The 18,146-nt window shown below is 39.4% G+C and overlaps 1 protein-coding gene across 1 annotated transcript in view; it reads left to right on the forward strand.

The window, feature by feature from the left end:
* GLP1R (glucagon like peptide 1 receptor) overlaps nucleotides 1-18,146 on the forward strand; it is an 89,598-nt gene that overhangs the window by 45,578 nt on the left and 25,874 nt on the right. Inside the window, exons 4-7 of the mRNA XM_040552669.1 lie at nucleotides 9,461-9,570; nucleotides 12,301-12,407; nucleotides 15,907-16,060; nucleotides 17,620-17,779. Coding sequence (XP_040408603.1) covers nucleotides 9,461-9,570; nucleotides 12,301-12,407; nucleotides 15,907-16,060; nucleotides 17,620-17,779 — 531 coding nt within the window. The remainder of the gene's footprint in view (nucleotides 1-9,460; nucleotides 9,571-12,300; nucleotides 12,408-15,906; nucleotides 16,061-17,619; nucleotides 17,780-18,146) is intronic.

Consider the following 18,146-nt stretch of genomic DNA (forward strand, 5'->3'; position numbering starts at 1 on the left):
ACAGCTTTAATGACCTCCAGTAAATGTTGACAGGAGTGATGGTGGTTTCTATAATGAAATCACTTGGTACTTTTTTTGTTTTGCTTTGCTTATTTGCTTTTTCCCTTAAAAGCTTGGTTTTAGTAAAAAGTTTTTGCAAAACTTTGCTTGAATGAGATTCAACACAACAGAATAGACTTCTCATGTCCTTCTGGCCACAGTAGGCTCTAGAATGGAAAGCAAAGGAGTTTCTTGATTGCATTCCTCTTCACTGCTTGGCTGGGGTAGGAGGAGCTGCTTGGGTATGATGAGGAGGGTTAAGGAACAGGTTGATGAGAAAGGAGATGTGGGAAAAGATAGGAGGAGAGAGGCTGGTGTCAGTGTGCCATTTTATTTATCTCCAGTGTTTTCGGAGAACAAGAAGTCAAAGTAAGAGTTGAGAGGAACAGGAAAATGCAGAATGAAGGGAGAGGGTCAGCAACAGGTGTGCTGATCGGTACTGCAAGAGTAAGCATTGCAGCAGTAGGGAGGGTTGGAGGAATAAAGCAGAAGAGGAGAATCAAGGAGAGGAATAGGGGAATGCAAGTGGGGGAGAAAGAGGAATGGTGTGACAGCAGCTAAAAGGAGATGGACAAAGGAGGCAGAGAGAAGAGGAAGAGGGCTGGGAAGGAAGGCAGACTAGTGTTAGTGTTAGGGTATGTCTGCTACAGAGTCTGGAAATCAACATCAGTATCCCCATGTTGTGTAACAGAGAAACCCAATGGCAAAATGTGTGAATATTTTGATGACACGGGGCAGTGTCCTGAGCTGTAAAATCAAGGGTTATGTTTATTCATATACCTGAACTAGTTGATTGTGTTTTGTTTTGTTTGTTTGTTTTGCATTGTACTACCTCCTATAATGGTCACACAGCCTGCATCTATATAACTCCAGGTCTACAGAAAGTGTAAGAGCTATTTCCATAGGAAAGCAAGCTTTTACCAGTTGATACAGTTTTTCTTTACAGCTTCAGGCTCAGTTATACAGAGGTAATAAACCTTTAACCAATGTGAGAGTGGACAGCATGTTAAATAAAAATCTCTCCACTCTTTGAAATGCACAAGATGCTTCATTTTATTTGTTCTGCTTTGAAATATCCAGTTCCTTTGCTTCCTGTAGGTAGTGGGTAATACCTGTGGAATTATAGTTGTCTCTAAATGAAGTTTGATGGTTTGGATTCCTTTTTTTTGTTTGTTTGTCTTTATCAATGTCCATTGAGAGGTGAAAGCCAGCAATTCAATAATCCTAGCTTATGCTGTTGTTTTTGAGGATAATTAAATACCGGTGATTGTCCTATTGACAAGAATCGGCACCTTGTTTGCAGTGCCTGGCACTGGTTTCAGCCTGTGTCTTCTGGAGCTTCTTGTTTTGCTCAGCAGCGTCATCAAACAACTGTTTACTTGCACGCCTACTCACCTTTCCCTCCTAGCTATGCGTATTTAACATACTAGTTATCTGTTGGTTTTTCTCAAAATTGCTTCTTCTTGCTCACCACACATCATGCTAATGACTTGCCTAGTTGTTTTCTTTTCTTTCAGCCTGTTTTTCTTTCACTGTATGCAAGTTTTGTTTGCTAGTTTTTCTTATTTTTATAAATTCTTGGAGCATGGGCATAGTAAAATGAATCTCTGCTCTGCAAAACCTTCAGTTTTGTCTTACAGCCTTTTAAGAAAACTTTTTATTGCATCTTTTTTTTTTTTGCTTTGACATACTTTAATGAGATGTCTTCTATTAATTACATTAACTTACTGATCCAATAACTTTAAAACGCAGAACCTCTTAGCAGTGTTTTTACAAGTTTATTATGCATTAAACTTCCAATCACGTTTGTTGGTGCAATAAATTTATTTCAACCCACTTTTATTTATTCTGAGAAAAACTTTTAATAGTGCTTTTTGGTATCTTACCAAACCTTCACAAAGCTGTACCATTATCATAAAGATTTGTTTTTCATAAACAGCCTTCCTTTATTACGTTAATTCATATATCTTTTATAGTTCATAAACACTCTCCATTATTAAACCTAATGCACACATACATGCGTGCGTTTTTATGACTTGGTTTTTAAAGTATATTTCAAAAGGATATGTTTGGTTTCAGTGTGGTCTTGCATAGTCAATACAGCTCTTTCTCAATACAAGTTACTCAGCTGAAATGCTTAGAGAGTATAATTGCTTTTAGGGTAATAGTCTGTATTGTTTTTCAGGATGGTATGGTTTATTTGTTTGTTTTTTTAAGATATTAACTCCTACCTAATGATATATAGGGTTACAACTTAATGAATACTTTATGATTTAGTGTGGTCTACTTTGTTCACACAACATTTATTGGCAACCAGTATGGAAATAGTTTTTAATTATGAAGCTATATTCCATCACTTCTCCACAGATTTCTTGTTCCTTCACTATACAGAATGGATCTGTTTGTGAGATATGCAGTAAAGAGAACTCTTCTCTGAAAGATCATTTCCTCATTAACTGTGAGAGTTTATGTTGAGTGAGGCAAGATGTTGCAGAGCTGGCAAGGATGATCTCTTCACTAAGAGAACTGAATGTCCATGCAGAACAGATTTTGTGGCTGCATAATTTTCTTTGTTGTATAAATCTGGCTTTTATATATGACTAGAATATGCATTTCATTTTTGGAACTCTGGGAACAAATATGAGAAACTAGCACTCTGTGTTCGTTGGGAAGCTGAATTGGTGGTCTAAGAAAACATTGAAATTGTTGGCAGTACGTTTAAATACAACTTGATGTCTCACAGTGGTAAAGAGGACTAATCTGTTAAATGACCCCCCTCTATTCTTCACCCTGAAGAAAAAAAGGGGGAAGGGGGAGAGGGTATCAGTGGATTCTGAAAAAAAAAAGTATGACTGCATACGTAGAAACAGTTTTATTGTCTGGAATTTAAAAATGTATAAGTAGGTTTAGCTTAGCATTTCCTAATTCTGAATGATTAATTTTGTAACATTAATATAATTCCAAATTGAATATTTTTAAATGAGAATTTATGTGCAGGCAGTGTCCCTTGGGTGATGCAAGACATCACATCCATGAGCAGAGTCTCTGATTCTTCACTTTTGGTAGCACAGCACAAGATTCAGGCACTGAGGACTTACTGGGCATGCAGGGTGGGCTTGTGCAGTCTGTGGCATAGCCTGCACTTGCTTAATTGGATGTCCCCTTGCAGCATTTAGAGGTACCTGTTAGGTCTGTGTAAGCTTGCATCCATCTCTTGGAAGCATGGTGGGTACATGACTCTCTCTTTTCATTGCAGTATTTTTATTTTATTTTATTTTATTTATTATATTACATTTACACTGAAAGAGGCTGGAGGGGTTCTTGGGTCTCTTGGGTTAGGAGCTAGCGATGTTATATTCAGGTCTGTTTCCCCACTTACCCGAACTGTAGAATATAATTGAAAATGAGTTTCTTCCTGCTGCAAGAACTTGAAGTGACCACCAGCTTTCTGCCTCCAAGAGAAAATGCAAGACATATCTGTTTGTCATTGCTTTATCATCACTGAAACGAAGAAGTTGGGATGACTAATACTCTGAGGGAGGAGGAGGAGTGGGAAGGGGTACTAAATAAAGTACTTGTAGTTAAACTGCTTGTTGAGGTAATATAATTTCAGACGTTGTGGCAGCGAGCCCAGCATAAATGGGCATTTAGATGAATGTGGTTCTTGGACAGTAGTGTAGGCTGGAGCTCCTCCTGCTCCCTAGAGGCTTTGTGTTCAGGCTGCTCCTTCGTGTCGTATTTCCAGCTGTATGCTCACAGGCAAGTGCATGAATCTTGGTTTTAGGATGTGTTTGCTGTACAAGATGCCAAGGTATGTCTTGTACATGTGTGCCTACATGACACACGACAACTTTTTTAGGTAACAGTGACTCCGTCAAGGTGAGTAATGCACAGGTCACATCCTTTGAGAACTGAACAGGGCTGTTGGGAGGTGCAGACTCCTACGTTCAGGTAAACTGCTGTCCCCATCAAAGGGCATTTCTCTCACTTCAAGAACAAACCAGTCTGCTGGAAGACTTTTGGTGCTCATATACTGCAGAGTCCCTGTTTTATGGAGAAAATTGTTATCTTCTCCTAAACATTTACTCCTGCTTGAAATAGAGAAGAGCTATTAACAGAGGAGGGTTCTATAACACTTGATACACAGCAGCTAGGTGAAACTCTTGGTCTCTTGTCCTTTTTCCAATCTCTTTTCTCTCTGCCTGAATAAATGTGATTGGATAGGACATGCTGTAATTTGTTTTTAAAATGAATAATGTTCCAGTTTATCCTCAGGGACAGTTAGGTGAGTAATCTCACACCGACCTTGACACACTGATGTTATAAAAGGCAGACCAGGTTGGTTGTTTTAAGCAGAGAAATCATTTAATTTGTTTTTATTTCTAGTAAGGAAATGTTTGTGAACCTTCTGCCATGTGATAATGTATTTCCCCCATGTGTAAAAGTGTTTAGCTAGACATTATGTTTAATTTGATTTGCAAACCCTTCAGAGAGGAAGGTAGATGATGATATTAACTTCAGTGCTAACTCTTGGCCTCTCCTTTCTGTCTTATCAGTCTACAGAGCCTGTTTGAGTTTTAGGCATCAATCCATATTTTAACATGTAATTTTAATGAGGTGTGATTGACACTGTTCAAATAAACTGGCTTCATTAAGCTCCTGTTCCAAAGGTTGTGCAATTTTGTCAGTGAATGCATTAATTTACAAGTTAAATAAAATCATATTCCCCATACGGTAGCTGTAGCTTTTATTTATTTTTGTTGCGGAAGATGATAGCCAATTCTAGAATGTGATAATTGGTGTGAGTTGAAACATTGACTGTATGATAATGAAAAGCATTATGATATAGGAAAGGGTTATTGTAGGATAGCAAGGAGGCAGTAACCACCCAAACCTTCTAAAAATGTTGTTCATTACGCTAATCTGTTCAAACTGAAGCTGATTGTTGTACATTTGGTATTTGCACTTCATGAAAGGTAAGAGGGTTTGAGTCACTGCAGAATTCAGGCATGGGCAAGCGTGAATCATCTCTGACTAAACCACCTGCAAGCAAGAAACTGAAACTGCTCAATGGCTGACCTGAAAGCTGTGTGCATGCCTCTCTTCTGTCATGGCACACAGGCATCTTCTAGCAAGTCGTTGTCGGTTTGCTTCTGAATGTATTATTAACTGATCTTTTGCAGCAAAGGCTTCATATGAAGGCTAAAGGACAAGAGACTCTTGCTGACTTTAGAGCATTGGATTAGGCCCACACAAAAAGAAGATACGTACACATAGTGTCCTTTTATCGGTGTAGGAGGTTGAAGATAGGACAAGGACTAATGGTTTTAAACTTTGAAAAGGTAGATTTAGATTAGATATTAGGAGGAAATTCTTTACTATGAGAGTGGTGAAGCACTGGCACATGTTGCCCAGAGAAGCTGTGGATGCCCCATCCCTGGAGGTGTTCAAGACCAAGCTGCATGGGGCTTTGGGCAACCTGGTCTGATGGGAGGTGTCCTTGCCCAGGGCAGGGGGTTGGAACCCCCTTTAAGGTCTTTAAGGTCCCTTCCAACCCAAACCATTCTATGATTCTAACATCTCTGCTATCCAAAGCCACGACCAGCTGTGTAGAGGGGCAATCATAATAAACCCACATGAAAAATTGTTGTAAGAATACTGTATTTGTATATACTTACAACAATAAACATAAGTACCTTTAATACAAACCATTTGCTTTCCTTAAGATACTTGTCATACTTGGATCAAAATGTACCCGATCCCTTTGAAATTAGTTGGAACTGCTTTCACTAAGCAGTGAAAGCAAAGTTGAGAATTTAGCTTGTATGTTATCAGTTTTAATGAAAATTTCATTTAATAACAAGATTTCAAATCTCCACTTAGGGTTTTTATCAGTTACTTTGCAGATACAGCAAAGCCGTTTCTGGCACTGAGACCATTCTCTGCCCCTCTCTTCAGTGAGGCACGACCAGGGAAGGGCATCAAATTAAGGTAGCATCTCTTCTGAGCTGTCAGTTACATGTACAAAGCTTTTTTCATGTTTCTGAGCAGTGAAGGTGGCAGCTCGTGATGGAGCCTGTTGGCAGGTGGATCAGTTGACACCGACTGGTTGCCCTGTGTTTTTAGGAAACTGAGAGAAACCTGGGTGGGACCAGGAAGGGTCTGCTCTGAAGGTGTGCCCTGCAGCAGCCATGATGCATGGAAGCTGGGGCTCGTGAGGCTGTGGCCCCTCCTTTTTGGGGGACCCCTGCAGCTGATCATGTTGCATGCGAAGACACCAGTGTCCCGTTGACTGGGTTTGTCTCCCAGGTCCTGCACAGTGCTGGTGCTGTATGTGCCCAGCTGCAGAGGATGAAGGGTCTTGTGTGCAGTGTGTATCCAGCACCAAACCCTTCAGGGTCCTTACGGTCAACCTGCGCTAATGTCATGCGAGGTAATTGGTGTTTTGCAACAACTGAAAATAATCTGTGTCCACAGTGGAGAGACTTGATTTCCCATTCCTGAGGGTAGCATTTTGCCTCCAATACATCACCCCTGCACCCTCTTTATGTCATGGCTTGCATAGTCTCTCAGCTCTTTTGTGAGCATCTCTCCATATACCAACCAGAATCCTAACGCAGTCTTAAAGACTCAGTTCCCTTCCCCTTCCTTTCCTTTCCTTCACTTTCTTTCGCATAAATGATTCCTGAGACAAAACATACATACACTCTCCCATTCACACGTGTGGTCTCATCTATGGTGGTCTCATCTGAATATAGACAGATCTTTAGTTGCCTTGGGTCCTGCACTGACCATCGCTGTCTCAGTAAGCAATGAGGCTAGAACAGCCTGGTGCAGCTGGCTTGCTGCTACCCAGAAGATCATAGCAGCCCTCAGTCCCATTTGTTCTTGACTCCTAAATGTGGCAAGAGCTCTCCTTGCCGATATAACAGGGCTAGCCTCCTTTCATCAAATCAAAGAATGTGTTCGGTCTTCTTTGGTGAAAGAAATCTTGTACAAAAAGATCCATTAGCATAGTCAAAAATAATCACTTCAACATAATCAAAATGCTTTTTTTTTTTTTATATTCAGGGAAGTCATTATTCTTTTTCCTTAACTGAATGCTTTTCAGGCTTTAATTTTAAGCTACATGACATAATTAGAAAAAATTCAATTCATATACTTAAGTTACAAGATGATCTAATCTATATAAGATGGTGATAACTGACATTTGTTTTTCTTCATAGCTGAAGGAATTGCCTTGTCTTTCTGTCTGATGGCAAATTTCATGTTCCATTTGCTTTTCCATTCACTAAACTTTTCCGTTCTCCAATAGGTGCCAGGCTTCAGCATACAATACACTTTCCTCTTTATTATTTCAAGAGAATTGTTATAAATAAAAAGAAAAATAGAATTAAAATGTGTCACAGATTTATTTGGAGAAAAAATAAATACACCAAGGCCGAAGCTTTCATTTTAATTAGACCTTGACAGTAAGAAATAATTAAAAAGAAAAAGTTTCACAGCTTCAGAGAATATGAGATAATGTTTAGGGAAAAAAAATCAATTCTCATCTAGCAAGTTTTCTCTCTTCAGGAATATAGTGAAATTTGTTTTTGTGTGAGATTGTTCTCGTAGTAATTTTGTCTTGTAATACTTCTTGGTTGTATTGCATTGGCAGTCAGACTGAGTTTCTGAGTCCTATCACTGTCCAGACTTTTAACTCCCTGGTTTTCAACTTCATTGGCTTCTGTAATAGAATATTTGTTGATTCCTGATTCCTAGAGCTGTCTTTGCATAGAATTTTTAGATAGATTGCTTCAATTTGATGTCCATTAAATCTTAAATGGAAAAAAAATGTTGGTTTCCAATTTGCTATCCTCCATCACATGAGATATCCTTAACATTGTTAATAGCTGTCAATGTGTATATTACATGCACTGGCCTAGTCCCTCCTTCTGTTTGTGTGTAAACATATGCAAACAGAAATGCTGAAGAGTAAGGAAAATCCTCCACCAGACATAACTTTATTTTTACATTATCTCAAAATGCATTCAATACACTAATTACAAAAACAAATAGACTATGCTTATCAAAACTGTTGTCGGTTGCCATTTAGCATACTCATTAGAAACAGCCCAGTAGAATATCAAAGTCTAGATTATTTTTAACACATCATTCTTTACTTACAGTGCCTACTACTAATATACCACTGACAATGAATTATTGAACAAATTACAAGCTGTCAGCTAATGTGAAAATAACTTACTGGGTTGTTACAATTTCAAATAAGTTTTAATATTTGAACTTGTGTTAAATGCCAGAACTTCCAATTGAAGAGAACAGTCACGCTCTAGAGAGTTCTGTCTGGAAGTAATGATGGGGCTGACAACAGGAGGCTGTTTCAACAGGCAAAGATAGGATTGAGCAAAAGCCAGAATCCAGAGGTGTTTTGTTACCCATGTTGAGTTGAATCATTTTAACTCAGCTCCTCATACCATAAAATGTTGTAGTGTCTGTTTCACAACATTGTCCTGGTTGAGACCAACCCTGGTGAAGGGATTGACCCAGTACTGCTCATTGAAGTGTAGCTTCATAACCCAGAATAAGTCAGTTTGATGGGTAAGAACTGTAATTAGCAAGGAACTTCATTTGCAAGGCCTCCATCACCGTTACCATTAACTATGCATTGATACTGGGGCAGCTCCAGGTTGCTTGTGTACATCAGTAAGAGTTGTTAGGCTTCCCCAGTACTTCTAGCACCAGAGAGAGAGTTTTTCCTGTTATATGCTATGGTTGAGTTCTCCTCACCTCTTGTACTCCCATTTTGGTGCCTCAGTCTGGTGTAATTTTATTATGAGCCATTTTGTCATTCCTGCTTTTACAAGATCAAGCTGCTAACTGCTTTTGAAAAGCATTTTATTTATTGCTGATTTTGTTATCCAAACATGTAGACAGAAGGAATAAAAAGACTGCACGGGTAGTTTAGGCAGAGATTTATGGCTTTGTTTTATAGCACAGGTGTTTGCGTACACATTTACATTTTGGGGAGCTAGTGTTAGTATACTTTCTCTGAGGTTCCTCTATTCATCGTTCTGCATGATTTCAGAAAAGAAAGAGCACTTTTACTCTTTCAGCGCTTTCTTTTCCCTGTGAATTTTGTAGCCGAGGCTCAACATTTCCAAAATTTGTGAGTCTTAAACTCTGATATTTCAGAGAACTGGAATGTACACCTGTTGTGAAACACACACAAAGAGAGCAGCAACTGTTTAAGACCATTGTTAGTTAGTGTTTGTCCAGGCGCATGTGCCGCTCGCTGCCCTTGCAGCCACATCGTTGCAGGCTGCTCCTGTTCCTGGGAGGAAGGAAAGTTGCACCAGCTTGCCTTCCTGCGTTCAGGCTCCCCTCCAGCCAACCCTGTGGCCCCTCTTTTTTCTGGCAGTGCTGCATGGGCAGGTGTACCGGTTTTGCACCCCTGAGGGGACGTGGCTGCTGAAGGAGAACTCGACCCTGCCCTGGAGGAACCTGTCAGAGTGCGAGGCCTCAGACCAGGTAAGAGTTTCTGCCGCTGGCTGCTGCTGTTGATTCGGACCAAACAGAAGAGGACAAAAGTATTCATTGATGCCCACACATTTTTGCCCTGTCAACAAAATCTCTTTTGACTCATTATGAGTGCCTCACTTCAATGGGCCTGATAATACAGGACACCAGGCATCTCCCCTTCAGCAAAGACAATGTGTGAGGTAGATGAGCCCGAGTTCAAATGTAGGTGTAACAACCACGAGATGCAAACTGGATGGTCCTTGCCATGGTGCAGGGAAGCCTGGCCAAGTGCTGTGCTCAGCCAAGTGAGGCTCGCTCCCCGTAGTGCTCCTGAGGAAGACAGAGGTCTTATCCACAACAGGGTAAACTCAAATTAGAGAAGTCATCCAGTATTGTTCCATTGCCTTTCTTTCTGTCGGTGGAATGTTGCTAGGATAAAATTACTGTTTGTCTTCTCAGTCCTGTAAGCAGCTATTAAGATGAACTGAACTGAAGGATATTTGTTTTTCAGCTTTGGATAGGAGACAGTTCCTGCTTTTGTGTGGGTGGGTGGGTTGGGGGAGAGTGTTTTGTTTTGTGGCTTTTTTTTTTAACCTTAATTTGACATGGGCTATGGAATTAGGCTTGTCAGTTTATTTTCTTGCCCTAGTGCTTTATACTCTGCAGGGAGCTGAGACACCTGGCATCAAATAAATGAGAGCAAAGGGATTTCCAAGGGATTTTGGTCTGCCGTTGGCGTCAGCTAGTGCCCTGCATGTGTTCCCATGACGTGATACCATCACAACTATAAGCCTCCAAGGGTGATCCTTTTCCTTGTATAAATTGGGTGTACACCCTCCATCCCAGCATGCTGGAGACTATTACATACCTAGCCAAAACTGTTCAAGTATATGAAATTCCCAGGTGCCATGTCCCAAGAGGGTGTGTGTCCTCTGGAGTACCTGGAACTCAATGTCTCATTCTTCAGGAGGAATAGATGGCTGCAAGCTAGGAGGAAATGGGAAGAGAGAATTTCTAGTTATCCAAATACGTAAGATTTAACTTTTTCCTTTAATTCACAGTCTTATTCCTTGTCCATAGCACATTCTGGGGTACCCAAGCAGAGAACATTATCATACTAGCTAGTATAAGCCTGATCATTTAACTTTTCCTTGTTTGCCATTATGCTTTCTTCCAGAGCTGTTTTGGGTCATACCAAGGAGAGAGATACCTAATGATAACACTTGGTCATTTGGCACCTACCTCCAAATTTCTATGAGATGATCTGGATTTTGAAAACCTGCATGCATGGTTTCAGTTCCCAAAATGTGAATAGCTGTGTTTGCTTTTCGAGCTAACGTATATAGAGCCCCCAGTTACCTACTTTACTATGCCTCTTGTGCACAAAGACAAGAGGTTGTTTTTATAAGTTTACTGCATATAATAACAGTAGCTAAAACAGTCCCAAGGGTTTATGAGTGAATCCTTATAAAATAACGTGATTTTCTTTAGGTATGAGATGTGGTTTTGATCTGTGTATGAGATGTAAATTGTCAGGTCTCAGTAATTTGCCTGAGCTTCTTTTTGTTGAGCTTTGACACTGTAGAGATATTTCTTTTCTCTTCATAAGACAGCTCTCATATCATTCATTTTAAAACATTAACCTAGCAAATCCCTGAAGAACAGCTTGTATGTTCACATTAAATCCTCCTAGCTGTGCAAAATGCATCTGAATATCTGTACTTATTCCTGAAGTACAAGGAATATATTCCTTTGTACAGTACAAATCTTGGGAGTCAGTTGCCTATTCAGTAGCTTCAAGTAGGGAAGTAAAATGCCTGAATCTCTTCAGACAAAGATATGTGCTTAGAAATGGGCCAGAATAAGAGAACATTAGTGTACCTCAGAGCCAAAGCAACAAATCCATGTTATATTTCAGATGTGCCTGTATCTTTTTGGACAGTTCTCTCCCTAAAGATTTTGGCCAGTGCTTTCAAACAAGGGTTAAAATGGATGCATCTTCAACAGGAAATCCAAAGAGAGATGCAGCCTGAGACTGGGACTGTTGGGAGTGTGCAAGCATCCCTGCATCAGCTCATTTACTCCCAGGCAGTGCTGTAACATATAGTTCATGAGTCCATTCCCAGGAGGTGGTATAGTTGAGGCAGAAGAGGGATAATCTGGGGGCAGAGAGGAATTTAGTTATATGAATGCAAGGCACACTTTGCCTCAGAGCCAGCAAATGGGACCTGGCTTGTTTTATTTCTAAATATAGCCAAAAGAACACCTCCTTTACAGCGGTAAGGTGACTGGCTCAAAGTGTGCAAGTCTGAAAACATAAGCTTTGCCATTTTTACTGCAGAAATGAGTTGTGTCTGTTCTTCCTGCCATCTGTTTAACACCTGCTTGTCTGTTAATTTATGCTTCTCCAACTTTATTATCAAATAATACCACATGATCTATTTTCTAGCCTGGCTGCGAAGTCCAACTGTTTGACTGAACACCTGGGAGCAGCTGGGGAATTCAGATTAAATTTTTATTTCTTTAGAACATAGGAAAAATGGAAGACTCATTTGATGAATGCATTTAGACTTGAAAGTAGGAGAATGACTTCTGGGTGTCATTAAGAAAAGTTAGAAAGCAACTAGGAGGAAAGAACTGAAGCCCATGAGCTCTGTCTCCCGCCTAATCCCTCTCACCTTTTTTTTTTTTTTTTTGATATATTTTTCTCCTTTACTTTTCTCCTTTATATGCTCTCAGGATGCACCAGAAGAACAGCTCCTGAATTTGTCCATCATATACACCATTGGATATGCTCTTTCCTTCTCTGCCCTTGTAATTGCAACTGCCATTCTTCTTGGATTCAGGTAACTGGCGAAGCTCTGAAGAGAGTGGAGAAAGGTGTTATGTTTTCCTATATGATAGTGTCAGACTGACAGAAACATTTGAGTTTTCCCTTCTTCCATCACCTTACTTCTCTATCTTATGTTGCCTCTGTGTGCTTTCCTACCATCATTTCTTCTCAAAATGAAAAAAAAAAAATTCCTAAGCTTTTGTAGCATTACTAGTATGTCTGTGAATATGCTTTTCCAGTTGGATTTTTTTTAATATATATATATTTTCGGTTCCAATTAAATTGCCACTGGAAGCGATGGAAAAAGAGAGATTCCAGCATTCCCTCATGTTGTCACCTTGGACATGGGGCACTAGTATGGGATGTGAGAGGTCATTCAGGACAGAGGTTTTCATCTTGCTTTACATGGAAATACCCAGAACATAAATCTCAGTCTCGTCCATTTCTCAACACCCACGTGTAGGGTGTGTTTCAGTACAGAAATGAATTTTTTACACAATCTCTCTTTTTGGAGAACTTTCAGAAATTATTTCTTTTGCAGTACAGAAGGGAAACTAATCATGAAATTTGAAAAGTTTCTGTGAAATACATTGCTGTCAGCTGGTCAGTTTGGCATGCTGGATTCATCCTGGTATACACCAATGAATTGCACAAGGTACCTCAAAATTAAGAGGTTGCTGGTTGCACAGCCTTCCCAACTTGGATACGTACTGATGCTACATTGTGTAGATTTGGTTAAAAAACAAAGGAAAAAAACTCTTTGGGCTCCAGCAGAGCAATCTCTCTTTTTCCTTCTCTTAATGCAATAGGTATCTCGTTGATTTCAGCCAGACGTTCCTATGGTGTGGGGATGCTGGGCACAGGAGACTGATATTTAGAAAACACAAAGATGTGAACTTAATCTGGTGTGGAAGGGAAACCTATTCGTCATGCAGTCCTGCTCCTTGCTGCTGTGTGCATCCAGGTCCCATCATCCCTCTTACAGGCTGGATGAGGCTGCCTTTGAAAAAATATATTTCCCCATCTTTCAGTTACTCTTTCTTGAAATCAGGTCTGGAACTTCTGTGCCCTGATCCTTAAGAAACTTTCTTCCCTGACTAAATAATTCTCATTGCCAGTTAATGATCATTTTCCCTGGAGGCAGCACTCTGTTAGCAAGGCAGTCCCTCTCCTTTCCTCCCTCCTAAGTGTATGTATCCCTCATGTATTTGAAAACATCAGTCATACCTTCGGCATCTAATTTCCAAAACTAAAATAACCCAAGTTTTATACTACTGTGCAACACCTTCTAGCATTGTATTATCCCTCCTTCTTCCAGTGGAGAAGCATAAGGCTGTCTCCAAAGATTTAAAATGACTGCAGGAATGTAGGGACATGCTCACCCTCTGAGTGCTCTGTGATGATAATTATGACTTGTACATGTAGTAGCTGTGCAACTTTGGGACTCATCCGACTGAACGGCATATGGTCTTGAATTCTCCAAATGTCTCCCAGGATAAGAGCTTTCTCCTTGTTTCACCCATCAATGACACTTTTTGAATAATCTTAGTAGCCCAAATGTAAAGGTCACAGAGCGCAACCGTGTATGTACTGAAGGAAGGTTGTGCATGTTTTTGGCAGGAAACAAAGAGCAACTCTGTTGCAGATGACTGGTAGGAGAGAGGGAATTCAGATGCTCTGATTTTTTGCGGAGAGATCCTTTAACATTTTTTCCTTTAACTGTGAAATAAGGACTGGAAGAAATGTGCACAAGTATGCATTTCTGATTTTGAAAATGAGTTTTCAGAGATGTTGAGGGGGCTGAGAGCCTTATTACAACTATGCAATCAAATCATTTTGTATTTTCCTGTCTAAATCATCAACCTGGAAACAACTTCTTCCTGGATCTCATAAAATACTTAAGAATTTACCCCTACATGGACCACACTTACTAGATTCTCATTGGAACTTCTGCTTGTGGCCCCAGTAGTTGTGCAGCCTCACCAAATAAGGGTAGAAATTTAATTCAGTGGCACCAAAATACTGATATTATCCACTTCTGCAATAGAAGGAGTTAATGCGTTCTTAGACTGCAAAATAACCTTTATATTTGCTTTTAATAATGATTCAAGAGAGGAAGCAATATATCTCTAGTGTCCAATTTTGCATCTTCTGAAAGAAATGAAAGAAAAACCTGTAATTTCAGTGAAGCTAAATTGGGCCCATAGCTTAATGACTGAAACAATTTGAATAACCTGCATTGCCTGCAGCAGAAATAGTCAGTAACTACTTGCAAACTATTTTCTTCAATTGGCTAATTTACATAAATTTGTCAATCGGATTTAAATGCGTGGCAATTCTGAGGGGCAGCAGCAAATAAGTTTTGAATTAAAGGAAAATAAATATTTATCAAAGGTAGGTTTTGAAATAGGCTGTGACCTAAAAGTGATGCGAGAAATTGTATTTAAACTATACACATATATATAAGTTCTCCTTTGTCTTCAGTTTAAAACTGATAGCTTTGAGACCAAGTAAATAGACATGGACTGTCTTACCCAAATTTATAGAGCAATAAAATCAAACATTTAAAGCAGAAGTTCACTGAAACTTCTTCTAGAACATTTTTTTTTTTGGTTGGTTGGTTTGTTATCTGAATTTTTTAGCATCAAAAAAAGAATTATATCCAGTGTAGCTTCCTTTGAAGCAAATTGTGTACCCTTGCAATGCTGGAAGAAAAAAGTTTGTGGGTGAGGTTGGTAAAACACTGTTAGCACTCTGCAGCTGGGTGCCGTTTACATGACTGCGGTTTCCTTTGCTATCCCTTGATGTGCTCTTTTCAACAAGTAGCAATTTTGTTGTCTTTGCAGCTGGCTGATGAAATTCAAGAGTATTTTTTTTCTGTTTTCAATTCTGAATGCAGAGGTGAAAATTGTGTTCCTTTTAGTTCTACAGAAGATACTTCTAATTCCCCTGGGAGTCAATTTGAATACAGGTTTTTCTCTTGTCACATTGGTAATTTACAGGTGGATGTTTTTTTTTTTTTTTTTTTTTTTTTTTTTTTTTTTTTTTCATTTTGGGAAGGGATGCTTGAACACAGCCAGAAGCTCTACTGCACATTTCCTGAGCTTTGCCAAGGTAAACCCATGCAGTGGCATCAGGGTCAATTCAAAGAGGTTAGATACAGCATTATGTGAAGTTTGATATATTTTTTTTAGTCCTTTCAGATATTTCTTCTGAAAATGACTTTATTTTTACACTTTTTAAACCTTTTAAATAGTTTTTCCTAATGTGGTGATCTTTTCCCTTCCCTCAGACACTCACCGTTAGGGCTTGAAGTTTTGAATGTCTTTTCCTTGATAGTGATTTCTTCCCAAAGGCAGTTTGAAATGCCCACGGCCATTCTCAAGTTATGGGATTTCCTCAGGTACCTCATGATTTTCAACAGGGCCCATTGTTCCCTTCCTCAGTCCTACCCATGATATTGCAGTTTTTACACCACTTGTAGATCATGACTGATTCTTCCTTTTTTACAGACATCTGCATTGCACAAGGAATTACATTCACCTGAACCTCTTCACCTCCTTTATCCTCCGTGCTATATCCGTCTTCATTAAAGACTCAGTGGTGAAGTGGATGTACAGCACAGCCACACAAGAGCACCAGTGGGAAGGACTTATCTCCTTCCAGGTAGGGGCAGACACTGTGGTGGTTCTGAGGATATTGGAGTCATCACGGTGGTGTGTCTGCATCACAGCAGGTAATTTCAATTTGTACACTGAGGCTTGTCCAAAATGCTGTTTTCTTCAGTCCATAGAGTTTCTCTGAATCTTGAATCACAATGTATGTGGTTGTGCGAGCTGGGGCTAGTTACAGAGTAGTTGATGCCTTGACATGTTTGCCTGTGATAGGTTTTCCCCTTCTAGATGAAACAAACATGAAAAGATGGATTTTTGGCGTATATACAAATGACCATTTCTTCTTCCCAAGCTGCAGGTTCTGTTCTTCAATAGTGACAAGATACTCATTTTCCTAAGCCAACACCTTTTGTGATAAGACTGTCCCTCTGGTATAATGACCAAATTAGTTGGTCATTCTTGGAGATCTTTATAATCTGTTAATGATGGAAAAAGGGAAGCATCTGATTTAAATGCAAATTTAATTTTAGAAAAGCTTTGGAGGAACAGACTAATTAAATGCTTCTAATCAAATGAAGAGGATATGCAACTCTTTTGTGAATATGATGAAAGCATACCTTTCCCTCTTCGGATCTAGAATACAAAATGTAATTGAATCTTTAAAGAAAGGGATTTCCATTATATGTATAGCTCTTGTGATTCTAGAACATGGATACAGTGGTTGCTGCTGAAATACAGGATTGGGGTCATAAAAAGTATGTGTTCTAATACATGCTTAGTACCGATCCACCCATCCTTTTCTGATGCTCTGCCTAAGGCTTAAGTGCCAATACCACGAGTGAATCTCTTATGATGGTTGATTTCTTTGCATCTACAACGTATAGACTGGCAGAAAATAACACTGTAATACATATATTAAATGCAGGGTTTGGAAATGTTCACAATAAATTGTCAGTCATTTCCTCCTTTCAAAAAAAAAATAAAAAAGCTATGTGCTTTCACACATGGTTTATCCAATAGTGGTTTCATCAGATCTGATGGATATATTAATTAGGTAATCAAGTTTTATCCTTATCTAAAGCCTGGCTGCCCACTTCTCTGTAATTTACCAGCCAAGAGAGATTTTGCACTTAAATGTGATGCACTGGACAATATTGTGCTTCTATCAAAACTTTTTTTACTTTGGAAGATAGTCAACATTATGGAATCCACTATTTGCTCTTAAATAGAGAAATTCTCAACTGCAGAAAAGAATATTTGGGGAAGTGAAAAGGTTCACTGATTGCAGTTGGTATGGACACTACCTTTCGTTTGTGATTCTTTTCTTCTTTCTGTGCTGCTTTTCAAATCATAATCCAATGCTTATTGAGGGAAAATGCAGGGCTTTTTTTTTATTTGTTTGTTTGTTTTTTAAGGAGCAGTGTTGTCTATATGCTCTGTATAGCATGTAGTGCTGGCCTCTGTCCTTTCAGTACTCAAATGTGATGAATTTAGCAAGTGTTGTTTTGAGGAAGAAGTAAGAGTAGGAGAGATTAAACATCTTTTGGGTTAGCCTGCTTTTTCTTGTAGCCCCTGTTGCATTCATTTGGGCTGTGCTTTCTTCCATCACAGGAATCCCTCATCTGCCGCTTGGTCTTTGTGATGATGCAGTATTGTGTGGCTGCAAACTACTACTGGTTGCTGGTGGAAGGCATGTACCTGTACACGCTGCTGGTACTTTCAGTGTTTTCTGAGCAAAGAATTTTTCGTCTTTATCTCTGCATTGGCTGGGGTAAGTTGATCTTTGCTTATGTCCACCAGTGGCTTTGTGTACCAGCAGATGGTATGACAGGAAAAAATACTGTGTGTCTGCTGTAGTAGTGCCCAGTTCAAGTCCCACACTCCATTCCCTTTTTATTCCGGATCCTTGATCTTGCTTAGGCTGGGCCAGCACAGTTAGTGAAACAAGTGAAAGAGTCATCAGGGTGCATGCACCATGCGACACGTGTGTGCCTGAGATTAAGGACTGTGATGGTGTAAAGTCAGTTCCTTGAGCCAGAGTTGCCTTCTGTAGAAATTTTAAAGTTTTGGTTCTTTCTCTCTCTGATAGTATGTAATTGTATTCGTGTTCAAGACTGATCTTATTTTTGAAATTATCT

Source organism: Cygnus olor, chromosome 3 (genome assembly GCF_009769625.2).
Source record: "Cygnus olor isolate bCygOlo1 chromosome 3, bCygOlo1.pri.v2, whole genome shotgun sequence".
Classification (NCBI taxonomy): domain Eukaryota; kingdom Metazoa; phylum Chordata; class Aves; order Anseriformes; family Anatidae; genus Cygnus; species Cygnus olor.